General features: G+C 42.1%; 1 protein-coding gene across 1 annotated transcript; it reads right to left on the reverse strand.

The window, feature by feature from the left end:
• Positions 1-894: 894 nt before the first annotated feature.
• LOC123690336 lies at positions 895-7,568 on the reverse strand. Its single transcript, XM_045633652.1, has 2 exons — positions 7,445-7,568; positions 895-2,990 (listed from the first exon to the last, which is right to left on the reverse strand). The coding sequence occupies exons 1-2, from the start codon at positions 7,502-7,504 to the stop codon at positions 1,410-1,412; spliced, it is 1,641 nt and encodes a 546-aa protein (XP_045489608.1). The 5' UTR covers positions 7,505-7,568; the 3' UTR covers positions 895-1,409.
• Between the last annotated feature and the right edge of the window lie 8,487 nt (positions 7,569-16,055).

The raw sequence follows: 16,055 nt of genomic DNA on the forward strand, positions 1-16,055 counted from the left end.
ATTCACTTAAATTAGACGGGTTGCACCCGCGATAATTTGATGTTGCACCCGCGATTGCTTTAAAAGTGAATAATTCTGTGTTTATTTTTGTTTCCTATAAAAAAATATATTTGTTTACTTGGTTAGTTTAACGCCTTACGAAATACGAAGGCATAACATAATAAAAGTTTCACAATTAACAGACTTTTGTGTTTTTGTTTAATGATCTAGAAAGACTCGGCCAACTTTGTTGCACCCGCGATAGGACTTTGAACCTCATTCCTGACTATATTAATTATTTCAATAAAATTCTTTTTTCGAAATATAAAGTGAACTTGTTGAAACGTAGCACTTACAAGAAGATGTTTATTTAAAATATTTTTGGTTTTATTATTATGAAACTTAACATGCGTCAAAATGTTGCACCCGCGATAATGGAATCACCCTATAGTGAGTGTTTTTGTGCGTGAACTATTATTGTAAGGCAAGTTCAACATCAGCCTAACATTTCTTGTTCCCAAAACTAACAATCTATCCATCCTTACGGCTGACGTGTTTTTTTGTGCCTTTCGCCCTAATAAGAAGCAATACCAGAGGTATGTACTCAGGACTTATTTTAGTATAAGATTACGTATCGACGGCCACCGAACCGTTCTTTGTGATACACAACTCCTGGCAACATTCGAAATCATAATTTGCATGCTTTTCTGAGTTCAAAACCATAAACCGAATGCGGTCCTCACATTTTGCATACTCAACTCCATCCAGCGCCCGGTCTATGTCAAAAATTGACCAACTATCTGTAGTTTTTCGATATATCTCGGTTACAATAATAATAAAATCTAAACTAAGATAAATTTGCGCGCCACTGTGTGTGGCAGAATATGCGAACGACTGACAATTGTACCACCTTGACATTTTATACCATATTCGTGCAAAAATAAAAAAAAAAATAAAAAAAAAATAAAAATACAGAAAATGATGATAATGTGCCTAAAGAAATAAAAATCTGTGAGTCCTTTTTAGGATTCATAACAGTAACCGATTGCAGTGCTGCAGGTCTGAAAACTGTCATTTTAAATTTGACTAAAGAATATGGAATTGATTTGACTAAATGTAGAGGACAGGGATACGATGGAGCAAATGTTATGTCGGGTGTGTATGGAGGATTACAAACCCTAATAAAAGAGCATGCTCCAAATGCCGATTATGTTCATTGTGCAGCGCACGCTTTAAACTTGGTTTTGAACGATGCTGCGAGACATGTTCGTGAAGTATCGACTTTTTTCGATAATTTAGAAAAAATATATACTTTTTTTGGCAATAGTATAAAACGCTGGGCTATGTTCAGTGACGATTAATCTGAAAAATATTTGATTACCCTTAAAAAGGTATGTCCTACCAGATGGTCTTCTAGGAACGACGCTTTATTAGCATTTAGATTGGGTTCCATCTTTGTCAAGGTAAGGATCTAGTGCTTTTAGTTTGCTTGTTTTCTTAACTCTTTTCTTTGTTTTTAACGAATCTATATCTTCTGTAAATTCTTCTTCTTGTGCTCTTTTTATACAGATTTGCATCGACATGTGTAGTTCTTCAGTCGTGATTTTACTATCTATTCTGTCCTTTAATGTTTTTTGTTTCAGGAATCTTCGGCAGTATGTGATTGTTCTAAGTAGCTCTAATAGTGTATCAAATTCTTCAAATTGTGTGAGTAGTCTCTTCTCTTGTTCATTTTTGTTGTAAGTTATTTTATAATTTTGTATTTTATTATTTTTCCTTTCAATATCTGTTTGTATTATGTTGGGTTGAGTGAACTGTATCTTCGATTGTTGTAACCAGTCTGGCCCATGCCACCATAAATCACACTTTTTAAGATTTTCTACTAGCATCCCCCTGGAACCAACATCAGCTGGATTATCTTGAGTTTGAACGTGATACCACTGACTGCAAGATACATTGGTTGTAATCTCAACAACTCTGTTTGCCACAAACACCTTCCAGTTGTTTGGCTCTCCAAATAACCATGCCAGGACAATGGACGAATCTGTCCAAGCATAAATTTGAGTTGCAGGTATTCTCATTGCTTGACCAACTTGCTTAAGCAATCTTGAGAGTAACAACGCGCCGCAGAGCTCCAAACGAGGTAATGATATTGTCTTCAATGGAGCCACTCTTGTTCTTGCTGCGATAAGCGTCGTTTTGTTCGTACCGTCTGGGTACGTCACTCTGCAATATACTACAGCGCTATATGCTTGGATGGATGCATCGCTGAAACCGTGGAGTTCGATGGACTCTCTGTTGGCGCACGTCGTACCTACCCATCTTTCTATGTAGATTCCATTCACATGTTCAAGGTCAGATCGCAATGTGATCCACTTGCTGGCTATTTTTGAATTCAATGCATCGTCCCAGGTTATCTTTTCCAGCCATAGTTCTTGCATTAGTATTTTTGTCAGAACGATGCTAGGCGCAATCCAGCCGAGTGGGTCAAACAGCTTTTGGATGTCAGACAGAATGCTTCGCTTCGTGATCACTTCATTGATTGAAGGTAAGTTTAAATTGTACTCGAATCTGTCTTTTCCTAAATTCCATTGTACGCCAAGTGCCTTTATTGTTCCATCAATCTTTAGTTCCAGATTAGCATTAGACGATCTATTGCTAGGATCAACTGTTTCCAAGAATTCTCGGCTATTGGACGACCATTTCTTTAGTTCAAATCCGCCCAAATGAAGAAGTTCTCTAAGATCTTGACTATTCTTTATTGCTTGTTGCAGACTGTCACTTCCAGACATTACGTCATCCACGTAGAAATCTTCACGCAATATCTTGGCAGCTTCTGGATACCGGTCGCCTTCATCTTCTGCCAATTTCATAAGGGTTCTTACGGCGAGATAGGGAGCAGCAGCTGTTCCAAATGTAACAGTCAACAATCTGTAGTCTTTAACTTCTTCAGATTGGTCGTTTCTCCACAAAATTCTTTGATAATCTGTGTCTTCTTGGTCAACCCATATTTTATTTATTTTTATTTTTCACATTTAGGTACAAAAACAGAAAACAGATTAATTACATACATAAAATTATTACACACTAAACAACATTTAAAAATCTGACTTCCAGTTATATCTGTACACAGCATTTACACTAAATATCAACTAAACAACATACACATATCAAACCGAATGAAAAAATAAAAAATAAAAGAAAAAAATATATCTATACATACACACACACACATGCTTATATACATATACATTAATCAATTAAATTAGTAATTAAGGTTGCAAGTATTTACTATGAACTATCTTTTTAAATTTACAAATATTATTGTGAAAAATATCAACCTCAGCACACACAGCATTATAATATTTACACATTCTTACGAGCGGAGCATTCTGGGAAACATTGTTATCAGTCATAGGTATAACAAATAATTCCTGGATGCGCACAGAACGCGTCGGCACCTTGATCTCCAGCCTCTCCAAAAGGCAGCTGTCAAATGAGCCATTTGCTATTTTATGCAAAGTTTGTAGGCGTAGGGACCTGACGACCCCATCGCCCACTGGTGAAATAACCTGTGAAAGAGGTTATTTCACCAGTGCAATCAGTCAACCCCCTTCCTAGTGGGAGTGCCATGCTGTTGCTTTCGGGCTTCAGCCAAATGGGCAGGCACGACCGGGGCAGTACCACTGTCTCACAGAAAACCGGCGTGAAGTGATGCAATAGGTTTATCTTATTGTACTCGCGTTTCGTTCGGTGAGTGAGACTCCCGGAGCCCATCCCCCCCCCCTTCCCCAGAGTATGACGGTGCAGTTTAAAGAAAGATTACCCCAGGGGGGTACCACACGTGGAGAATCCCCCTCTGGGCGTCCATCATCGGAACAATCAGTATCCGGTGGTGGATGCACAGGCTGCCCTTCGTATTCTGGGGTGGGCAAAAACTGCGCTCTAAACAAAACATCCAGTTCTAGTTTTAGGTTTCGATCTCGGGGCAAACGGAAGAATTCGCCGAAGGCAACCCCTTCCACGCTCACAGTGGACTTCACCAATGTTAGGGGGCTCAACTCAAACCTAAACGCGGTTCACTTTCACCTTGAATCTGCGAAGCCGGCCTTATTCTTCCTCACTGAGACTCAGATATCCTCCCCGGCTGATACTTCTTACCTCTCCTACCCGGGGTACAAATTGGAACATTCATTTGTGCCGCGGGCGGGAGTTTGCGTGTACGTCAGAGAGGATATCTGTTCTCGTCGCCTTGGGACGCTTGAAGGAAGGGACCTATCTAACCTCTGGCTCCGCATAGACTGCGATGACCATCCGCGATTCTATGCGTGCCTGTATAGGTCCCATAGCGGAAATGACGAAACTGACCGACTCATCGAGCACATCCAAATGGCTACAGATTCCCTGCTTGAAAGGGTTCCTACCGCCGAAATCGTGATACTTGGCGATTTTAACGCCCACCATGCCGATTGGCTCGGCTCTGAAACCACCGATCACGCGGGAAGATCCTTTCACGACTTTGCTTTAGCCTACGACCTGACACAAATGGTCCCTGCGATTACGCGAATACCAGATGTGGACGGTCATAAACCCTCTTTGTTGGACCTTCTGCTGACTTCGCATCCGGAGAACTATCAAGTCTCCGTTGACCCGCCATTGGGTTCATCGGATCATTGTGTGGTCCGGAGTACTGTGCCATCTACGCGCCCTTCGCGGTCGCGCTTTTTGGGTTTTCGCCGTATTTGGCACTACAAGTCAGCAGATTGGGACGGGATGCGGTCTTTCTTTGCGTCCTACCCTTGGGGGCCTATTTGCTTTTCGTCTGAAGCTCCAGATTCCGTCGCTGCCTCTGTCGCCGAAGTGGTTCTGCAGGGAATGGAACTCTTTATTCCTTTTTCTGCGGTGCCGATCGGTGGCAAGTCTCAGCCATGGTTTAAGCGTTCTTGCAAGACAGCCTCGCGTCGAAAGCGAGAATGCTTTAAGGCATGGGCAGAAGCGGCGAAATCTCGTGATGCTAATACCAGCGAACTCAAAAAAGCATATAACTCAGCCTCCAGGTCCTTCAAACGGGAAATCACTAAAGCAAAGTCAGAGCACATTGCCAGATTTGGCGAGAGATTGGCCCAACTCCCTTCGGGGACTCGAGCCTTCTGGTCTCTAGCCAAAGCTGTCCAAGGGAATTTTTGTCAGCCTTCCATTCCACCATTGCACAGGGAGGATGACTCGCTGGCCCACACTGCGAAGGAGAAGGCCGACCTTTTAGGCTGTCTCTTCGCGTCCAACTCGACTTTGGATGACCAAGGGAGATCACCACCGAGCATTTCACGGTGTGATTCTTCGATGCCGGAAGTTACATTCCGGCAACGTGCTGTCCGTAAAGCATTATCTTCCTTGGACATACATAAGTCGAGCGGGCCGGATGGTATTCCTCCAATTGTGCTGCGTACTTGTGCTCCTGAGTTGGCTCCGGTCTTAACGCGCCTTTTCCGGTACCTGTACTCGCTTGGCACTGTCCCGGAGTGCTGGAAGATCGCATCGATACATCCGATCCCTAAAAAAGGCGATCGCTCCGATCCGTCCAACTATCGCCCAATAGCGATAACCTCCTTGTTCTCCAAAATAATGGAATCCATTATTAATTGCCAGCTCCTGGAGTATCTGGAGGGCCACCAGCTGATAAGTGACTCTCAGTACGGCTTTCGTCGTGGTCGTTCGGCTGGTGACCTTCTTGTATACCTTACGCATAGATGGGCGGAGGCAATTGAGTCCAAGGGGGAGGCTCTAGCGGTTAGTTTGGACATAGCGAAAGCCTTCGATCGGGTGTGGCACAGAGCACTGCTCTCGAAGCTTCCAGCCTACGGGCTTCCCGAGAAATTATGCGATTGGATCTCCAGCTTTCTGGCCGATCGGAGCATCAAGGTCGTCATCGACGGAGCATGTTCCGACCTTAAACCCGTGAACGCTGGGGTCCCACAAGGCTGTGTTTTATCCCCGACCCTGTTTCTTCTGCATATCAATGATATGTTGCAACTTAGCAACATTCACTGCTATGCGGATGACAGCACTGGGGACACTCTTTACACTGGCCGGGCAAGTATTTCTCGGGCAGATGTCGATGAGTACCGGAACAAACTTGTGTCTGAAGTAGAAACCCTACTATGTGGAGTCTCTGACTGGGGCAGACTAAACCTAGTCCAATTTAACCCCAAAAAGACACAAGTTTGCGCGTTTTCCGCTAAAAAAACACCCTTTGTCGCTACTCCTCTTTTCGAAAACACTCTCCTTAAAGCCACAGCCAGCATTGGAATACTTGGCGTTGACATATCGAACGACGTTCAGTTTCGCGGTCACTTGGAGGGAAAGGCAAAATTAGCCTCCAAAAAGCTTGGTGTGCTCAGCAGGGCGAGACGGTACTTCACTCCGGGCCACCGCTTGCAACTATATAAAGCTCAAATTCGGCCCCACATGGAGTACTGTTCCCACCTTTGGGCGGGTGCTCCCCAGTACCAGCTTCTTCCACTTGACCGTATTCAACGAAGAGCGGTTCGAATCGTTGACGACCAAAATCTCTCCAAGCGGCTTGATCCTTTGGCGTTGCGTAGAGATGTGGGGTCTCTCTGCATCTTCTACCGCATTTACCATGGAGAGTGTTCAGAGGAGTTGTTCGGATTAATACCTGCAGCTGAGTTTCATCATCGGACGTCGAGGCAGAATACGAAATTCCACCCGTATCACCTCGACGTCCGCCGTTCCACAACTGCGCGTTTTTCCAGGCAGTTTTTGCCGCGCACCACCACTCTGTGGAACCAGCTGCCAACTGAAGTATTTCCGAACCAATTCGACTTAGGGTCCTTCAAGAAAAGAGCGTACCAATTCTTAAAAGGCCGGCAACGCACTCGCGAGCCCTCTGGCATTGAGGGTGTCCATGGGCGGCGGTATCACTTAACATCAGGTGAGCCTCCTGCCCGTTTGCCCCCTGTTCTAAAAAAAAAAAAAAAAAAAAAAAAAAAGTGCACAGGTCGCTCACCCACCTCCTCCTTTCAAGACTCACCATTTGAAAGTGGGCAAGACGCTGGTCATATTGGTTTATTTTTCTCCTAAGACCATACTTATAGCACAATGCTCTGACAAACCGCCTTTGTATAGCCTCCAATCTATCTATATGAGTTTGGTATATCGGGGTCCATACCGCCGAACAATACTCAACTATGGTTCTAACGAGAGAGCTGTATAAGATAATCAAGGAGTCGGCTCGCCTGAATGGTTTAGCAGTTCTTAGAATGAAGGACAGCATCCGGCCAGCTCTGCTACATATATCATTATAATGAGGTCTAAAGGACATAGCAGAGTCAAATAGCACTCCCAAGTCGCGAATCACCTCAACTCTATCAACTAGAATACCCTTAACATTATATTTATACTGGATAGGGTTCCTACTTTTTGTAAATGTTATAACTCGTAATATCATACGGTACATTTTCTGGATATCAGCAACAAAACAAATGGCGTGAGTTCTCCACCTCATTATCAGGTTTCTCAGATCGTCTTGCAGTACAGGACCCGTCAACAGTTCGTCATTGAGAGAGACAACGTTAGAGCCCTTGCACGAGGCGTCAAATACGACACGAGTCTTCGTAGTTTCTTTATCATTACGGATCACGGCATGGTGAGGTAGGTAGACTGATTTATTATTTATTTCTTTTTTAGGTATTTCTTCGATATGTTTTAGATCTATGTAGTCTTGAATTACTTTCTTATATTCTTGCTTTAATTCTTTATTTTGATTGAACCTTCTTTCTAATTGCATTAGTTTTTTCATTGCTATTTCTCTCGTGTTTCCGTCTGTTGATTTAGGTTCTTCAATGTTGAATGGTAATTTGACAACGTATCTTCCACATTTATCTCGCTTCTGTGTCTTAGTGTATATATCTTCACATAACTGTTCGTTTTGTGTTAGGTTTCTTTTCGTATCTTCATCAACTTCCCATATTGTTTTCAGTAAATCTTCTATATCAACTTCTTGTTTCATGACCGTTAAGGATTGCTCATGATTGACCTTGATGTCAATTCCACCCATAAGGATCCATCCCAGGTATGTATCTTGTGCGCATGGTGTACCTGGTGGACCTTTGATTAATCCCTTCTTCATAATGTTTACATACTCATTGACACCCAACAGCAGATCAATGTTACAGGAGGCGGAATATGTTTCATCTGCCAGTTGAATGCCAGCAAGGTGCGGCCAATCTCTTCTTATTATTGTGCCCGAATGTATGTTAGAGGTTAAGGGCTTCGTCATCACGTAGGCTTTATTAGGTAAAATGAAATTGTTCCATCGTGATGATACATTAACATTTACTTCATGCCTCACTCTAACCTTCGTGGACTCAAGTCCAGACACGATAAGATCTACTGCTCTCTTCTGTAGTTTCAGGATCTGAGTTGGCTTCTCACTTATAAAACATGCTTGAGATCCTGAGTCTATTAGCGCCTTCAATGTAGTAGTATGCCACGTTCATTCTTTAAAATTACTATTGCAGTGGCTAATAGTGAAATTGTCTGTTTCCGCCCTGCGTGATAGTGTGACGCAACCATTGCTTGAACTTCCTTTTCTTCTACATTTGCTTGATTGGATGACATCGGTTCAGCTATAGCGGTATAGCTACAACATGAGAAGCCGATGCCTCCCCGTAGTTAGATAGATGTAGAAGAGTGTGGTGACGTCTCTTACATACACGGCATGATGTTGGCAAACGGCACCTAAACACCGAATGTCCAACCCCGAGGCAGTTGAAACAGAGCTTGTTTGTTTTGACATGTTCTCTACGTTCGTTTGGCATAACGTGTGCGCATCTGTACATAAAGCACAATTTCTTTGCTTTGGTCTTTCTGTGGCTATAACGTGAAGGACTCGTTCCTTGGCAAGCTTTGAAGTATTGGTGGAATTGACTAATTCCAATGTTCTGAACTTTGCCTCCAAAAACTTGCGCAGATCCCTCCAAGTCGACAAATCCTGAGAGTTCTCTGAGTAAGAATTTTGTTCCCACTCCTTCTGGGATTCTGGGTCCAACTTCTGTGCGACCAGAAATATAATTACTGGATCCCAAGACTCCGTCGACACCTCCAAATTTTCTAGACTTTGTAATACTTCGTTGGTGGTGTCGAGTAGAGATTTCAGTGGTGTTGCGGCTTGGCTGGTACATTTCTTCTGGGCAAAAAGTCGCTTCAACAATGCATTCACTATTAGACGCTTGTTCCCATATCGATGGTTCAGCGTTCCCCATGCTTGAATGTAGTTAGCGCTGGTTACTGGAATGTGCTTCAATAAAGTCGCTGCTTCACCTGTTATGCTGCATTTCAAATAATGTAGTTTTTGAACATTACATAGTGACGTGTTGTCATGTACCAGTGCAACGTATATATCTTTGTAAGACGGCCAATCCTCATAATTACCCGAAAAAGTAGGTAATTCAATGTGTGGGAGTCGAACCTGGGATTGTACGTTGTATTCGACTACAGTGGAACCGTCCCCCTGAATACAGGATTGTTGTCCTCTTTGAATTTCAAGACCTTCTAACATATCCTTGATGTCAGATACCATACATAAATATAAATCCTCAATCAAATAATAATCCTCATTGACAAAATATGGTAAAATTGACTTTTGTTCACGCGGCGTAATTTTTATTAAATCTAAATGTGCACTTTTATAAGTGTTCCAGTAACTTTCTATACACTCCATCCGTGTTTGTAAAACCTTTTGTAAGTCTAGCCTTTGCACATTTTTTAATGTTTATTTGAGTCTTTTTTAATAGTTCGGTATTATTTTCAAGTACATTTAACAATTGTTCCACATTTGCCATTATTTAATCACTTTAAAGTCACTTGCACGTTCTAATCACAGTTATTCAAAAGTTATTTGTCTTTTAAATTACACTTAGCTTCAACCGGGCGCTCGCTCATCGCTCAGGAATGCAGTTCTTTTGTTTGCTGAAACCGGTTCTCGATACAATGTTATTCAATTTTATGTGGCTCGAAGTCGACCATATGGTGAGGTCACAAGGTTTAGTTTTGCTAGTGTCGGGTTTAATTTTGCTAGTGCCGGCGGATCAATTAGAGAAACACGTCTTTAACTTTTGAATGTATAATGACAACTAAAAACTGAATCACCAAGACCCATTTCTATTCTTTCCTCCTTTGCTAAAATACTTGAGTCTCTAGTATGTCCATATCTTTATAAACACTTTGAACAGTTAATTGCTTTATCACAACATGGGTTTATGCAACGTAGATCAACCACAACTAACCTAGTTGAGTATACTGAATTCCTAAGTGATGCTTTGGATCGTGGTCTCCAAGTTGATACGATTTATACAGACAAGCAAGCAAAGCAAGCTCAGAAAGGCTTTCGATCGAGTTCCTCACTCTATACTTTTAAATAAGTTGTCTAGCTATGGCGTATCACCGCGTTTTCTTAAATGGATTGAATCTTATTTAAGTAATCGCGAATTTTTCGTTGTTGTTAACGGCTTCCGGTGTACCACAGGGCTCTCATTTAGGGCCAATACTATTTAATAAATTTGTAAATGATTTAACAACTTGTTTTAAGCATTCTAAGGAGTACATGTACGCAGATGATCTCAAGTTTTGCCGTGTTATCAGTAGCTCCGATGATTGCTCGATGCTCCAATCTGATCTGAATGAAGTGACCTCATGGTGTGTCTCTAATGGTATGGAGCTAAATGTCCGAAAGTGTCACTTTATTCGTTTTACAAGAAAAAGGGATATTTTAATTCACAACTATCATATAGGTAGCGTAGTACTTCGAGAGGAAAGAGTGATTCGTGACCTGGGGGTACTTTATGACAATAAGCTAACGTTCTCAGAACACCAAGCTTCTAGAATGCTTGGTTTTGTCATAAGAAATACGAAAGGATTTCGTAGCATGAAATCAAAAATACTATTATACAATAGCCTCGTGCGGAGCATTCTAGAATATGGTTCAGTTGTATGGAGGCCGCATTATGCGACGCACATGCTACGACTCGAGAGATTACAAAAGAGGTTACTGTGGCATCTGCTTTTTTCCAGTGGCATCTCGAAAAAAAAGCTGCCAACGTACGAAACCAGGCTGGCACACTTTAATATGATGTAATTGGAGAATCGCAGAAAAATTATTGGTATATCGTTTGCAGCAAAGATATTCAATAATAAGATTGACTGTCCGAACCTTCTTTCTAAATTTAAGATTCATGTACCCTCTCGATCCCCTAGGCATCCCGTTATTTCATTTGTCCCTCCTTTCCGTAGGACGCGTTTTGGTCAAAGCTCTCCGGTGTCCAGATTAAGCATTCTGATAAACAAGATAGGTCTGGATATCCAGAGTTGCTCCCCGAACACTTTGAAATCGATTTTGGTTTAGTTTTAAGGTTAGTATAAGGTTAAAAAGTGACAAAGGAGTAAATTATCGTCCCTATCGTTTGGCACCTTGTGAAAGAGATAAAGTGAAACTCATTATCCGGGATTTAAAGGATAGGCATATAATTCGTGAAAGCGAATCACCGTTTTCAAGTCCTGAGATAAAAAAAACGATGGCAGTGACAGACGTTACGTGTCCGTTGTAACTGATATTATGCTTAACACCATGTGTAATGAACAGTCAGATTGGCCGAACGTTCTGTGAAATGTATAACAATCAATTAACACAACTGTACAAAAAAAATCCACAGGTTTTACCCCTTTGCGACTACTTATCGGTGTAGACGTAAATATTCCATCTGTCCAAGCTCGTTTAGACGACGTACTTAATGAAAATCAAATAATTTAGAGGGTGACCGAGAAATAGCTAGACTACGCCTATTACAAATAGCATAAAAATTAAAAAACGTTTCGACGCCATACGTCGTAACAATGTGAATTTTAAAGTAGGAGATGTAGTGTATGTCTCACAAAATCATAGACGTAATGATGATATAACAAACGCAATGACGGCAACCTCGTGTGCCGTATCATGGCGTGGAATCTGGAGTCCACGATCCCATAACGAGCTCAGCTCGGTTTTGGGTTTAGTCAAGAGGTCTGTGGCGGAAATCCCTGTGATAGCTTTGAGGGGCTCTCACATGAACAGGGGCTGATTCAACCGGATGACGAAAGTCCCGGCTGTCGGGTAGGCAGATCGAGTATTCAGTGACCAGTGAGACGGGGTCAGTCTGCCCCCACTGTCTCTTGCGCCCCACCTCCACCTCCCTCGTGAGTGAAGCAGACCAATGTACAACTTACGAGATTGGTTTTAAAGGAGCGGCCAATCATAAAAAAATGATGATCTTCGGGAAAAAGATAAAAAAATATACGTTAGCATGTGCGGTGAAATAGCCAAAAGCCTCGTCATCGAGATTCCCGCTGTCCCTATCTACTAGTTCTAGTTGAACAAAACCGAGATTGCGCAAATAGGCGTGCAAGTTCAAAATCTGACAGGTATAATTGTTACAAACTATTTTAGAGTAGGAATTTAGTAAAGAGAAATAAATAAAACAGCTGAGTTAGACAATGGTACGAACCGCTCAATATCTTGGAACAGACAGGGGCGATATATTTATTATAACAGACTACATTGACAGATACAGATTACATTGACTGATACAGACTACATAATATTAAGTGGATGCGTTCAGTTTAACATCCTCCCTTGAACGCAAACCCATAGCGATGAGGAAGTGCTGGTGTTTGGGCTTCGGTAGGGCTTTGGTGAGGCAGTCAGCAACCATCGAATCAGTGCCCACATATTCAATCTTGACATCACCACATTCAACTTTGTTCCTCAGATAGTGGTGACGAACATCAATGTGTTTACTCCTAGCATGATAACTGTAAGTACCTGTAAGTTTAATAGCACTTTGATTATCACAGTACAAAGTAATAGGTGTAACCTTTAAAGAAGGCCACAGTTCACAGTGCAACTGTCTCAGCCACATAGCTTCTTGAGCAGCAGCTGAGAGCGCCATATACTCTGCCTCAGTAGTAGACAAGGCAACAGTTTGCTGCCTTTTTGAATTCCAAGATATCGCTGCACCCTGGAAATTAAAAATGTATCCAGTACATGATTTTCTGTCTTCAGTACAGGAAGCCCAATCAGAGTCTGAGTATCCAGTGATTTCTTCATCAACATTACTTTTGTATACAAGCTGTAGATACTTTGTACCTTGTAAGTATCGAAATAACCTCTTAACAGCATTTTTTTTCAGCAGTTTTTTGATATTTTTTTCACACCTTGGATTACGTTATCGTAATTTTAGTAAGGATGCCTATTTTTTTTGAAAATGAAATATAGCCTATGTCACTCAGGAATGATGTAGCTTTCCAACAGTGAAAGAATTTTTCAAATCTGCCAAGTAGTTTCGGAGCCTATTCAATTCATACAAACAAACAAACAAACAAAAAATCAAACCTTTCCTCTTTATAATATTAGTATAGATGACAACCATTTATTATTATTTATTATTTGATCTTTTCCACCTCAAAAAGAGAGATGTCAAGAAGTACTTGGAGAAGCGGGAAGACTCTGATTTTTTTAAGTAGTAGTTTTAAATTCTTCATATTATTTGTTTATTTTAAATGTCATCTGCAATTAAAAATCGGATCGGTAATCATTATGTTGCGGAATATAAACCAGCCACGTCTTAGTAATGGCACCCGACTTGCGGTAAAGAAATTAATGAAAAACGTCAATTTTACCACAATTTTGAAAGGAAAGTACAAAGGCGAAGACGTTTTGATTCATCGGATTCCGAATGACATGCCATTCAACTTTAAACTTACAATTTCCAGTGCGGCTAGCATTTGCAATGACAATAAATAAATCTCAAGGGCAGTCCCTAACTGTTTGCGGCATCACCCTTGAAAATCCATGTTTTACACATGGACAATTATATGTCGCCTGTTCCCGTGTCGGTATACCAACAAAACTGTTTATGGAAGATAAAAAAACTAAGAATGTTTTATACCATAAAGCATTGGAATAAAAAAACACCCTTTTTATGAATTATACCAATTCGAATTCAATATTCACAGTCATAACTATCGGGTCAGCTAGATCAACCTGACAACTTTATATAATAAAACAATTAACTTAATAAAATCAAAAATCTGCTCATTTATGGCGTCTAAGGCGGAACAAAGTTCGCCGGGTCAGCTAGTATTTTATAAATAGAATCGATATACAAATGGACCGTCTTACGGAGGCCCGGCACCTAAGCCGGCATCTGCGGGAACTGTGCTGGCGTTCTATCCGGCGGAGGATAAAGATAGGAAACGCGAGCGTAATCGTGAAGGCGGCGAGCAAAGCTGACGCCGAGAAAATTAGGCGCGCGGTGCCGTACAAGTGAGCGGTTTTGGGTTTAGACAAGAGGTCTATGGCGGAAATCCCTGTGATAGATCATGGGGACTCCAGGCCCCCACAGATGTCCGATTTAAGCGGAGCCAGTAGACGCTTGGATCAATGGGAGCAAAACACTGTCGGGGCCTGTAACGGGATGAGCGGGTCGGCAACGGCCCGTGATGTCCAACTCCTATTCTCAACCTGCTCGTGGTACCGCCGCCAATCTCGAATGAGGGGGGAGGGAGTGCTCCGAGATCATATATACACCCATGACTGCTGAAGGGTCGTATAACAGGCTCGTCGGAGGCTCTTACAATTGACTCGAGTCCTAACGCGTATAGTGTTCGCGTTGTCGTATATCACTATATAAAAATAATAAAACTTGTGTGATCTCAACGATGTATATATTTTTCGTAAAAATAAACCGCGGCGTCGGCAGCGAGATGTACGTGTGTCACTTAAGAAGTCGTGGGCCGTACTGGTGGCGGAGCGCGCTGTGGAATGCGCGTGCCTCGCCCCCCGTCTGCCGCGGAGAACAATAGACACGGTCTATACGTAAAAGTTGGTAAGTGCATTTTTTGTAATTTAATATATAATTTATTTTGATAATTTTATTTCAGCTACCAATGACGACGAGGACGCCACATCACTCCCCTGCCGAGACCGTTTCACGGTCGATAGTAGTCCGGAAACTTAACTAATCTTCCACTTCTAGTCTTTTTTTCAGGTAGCGGTGCATCGTGATTGGTGTGAAACGGCAGTACGGTCATCGGTGAACGAATGGTCGTGTCGTATTCTCTGTTTTCTTTCGTAAGGTAAGCTGGTTTTATTCTGTCTATTGTTACTGTAACTTCTTTGCCTTTTATGTCTAATGAAAATGTTTTTGTATTTCTTTTCAGAACTTTATATGGGCCGGTATATGGTGATTCAAGTGATCGTTTTGCGGGACCACGGCGAAGAAAAACAAACCGTGCAGTATGTATGTCATTCGGCAAATAGAATGTTTTACTGTTGTGGTTTGATGCAGGAGTTGGGGTTAATGCTGCCATATGATTTCTCAAGCGAGCTGTATAGTCTGCTGGATTTAGGTTCTGGTCAAGCGAAGTTGAGAAAAATTGTCCCGGTAGTCGTAGTGGTTCTCCATATACTAGCTCGGCGGCTGATGCCTGCAGATCTTCTTTCCAGGCAGCTCTTATTCCTAGTAGCACTAGGGGAAGTGTTTCAGTCCACTGTGGGTTGTTGTGACAGATGATGGCTGCTTTTAGTTGGCGATGTAATCTCTCCACCATTCCATTGCATTGCGGATGGTATGAGGTGGTGGGACGATGTTCTGCGCCAATCAGGTTAGTGATGCTTTGGAAGAGTTGTGATTGAAATTGTAAGCCTCTGTCTGTTGTTACAGTTTGTGGACATCCATGACGAGATACCCAGTTGGTAATGAACGCGGAAGCACAAGTTTCTGCTGTAATATCCGCTAGTGGATAGGCATCAGGCCAACGTGTGAAGCGGTCTATTGCTGTCAGGCAGTATCTAAAGCCATTAGAGTATGGTAATGGGCCTATAATGTCCAGGTGTACGTGGGCGAAACGTTCTGATGGTACTGAAAAGGTTGTAAATGGTGCGTTCGTATGTTTGTTGACTTTACTTCGTTGGCAGTCTACACATTCCTTTGCCCAAGTTTTGCAATCGCGTCTTACTCCGG

Source organism: Pieris rapae, chromosome 24 (assembly GCF_905147795.1).
Source record: "Pieris rapae chromosome 24, ilPieRapa1.1, whole genome shotgun sequence".
NCBI lineage: Eukaryota > Metazoa > Arthropoda > Insecta > Lepidoptera > Pieridae > Pieris > Pieris rapae.

What these genes read in the sequence shown, in the direction of transcription:
- LOC123690336 (XM_045633652.1), bottom strand. Translation starts at nt 7,504, where the DNA reads ATGAGGTGGAGAACTCACGCCATTTGTTTTGTTGCTGATATCCAGAAA. An exon ending in TCCAGAAAATGTACCGTATG is followed by an intron (nt 2,991 to 7,444) that starts ATATTACGAGTT and finishes AAAATAAATAAA; the next exon opens with ATATGGGTTGACCAAGAAGA.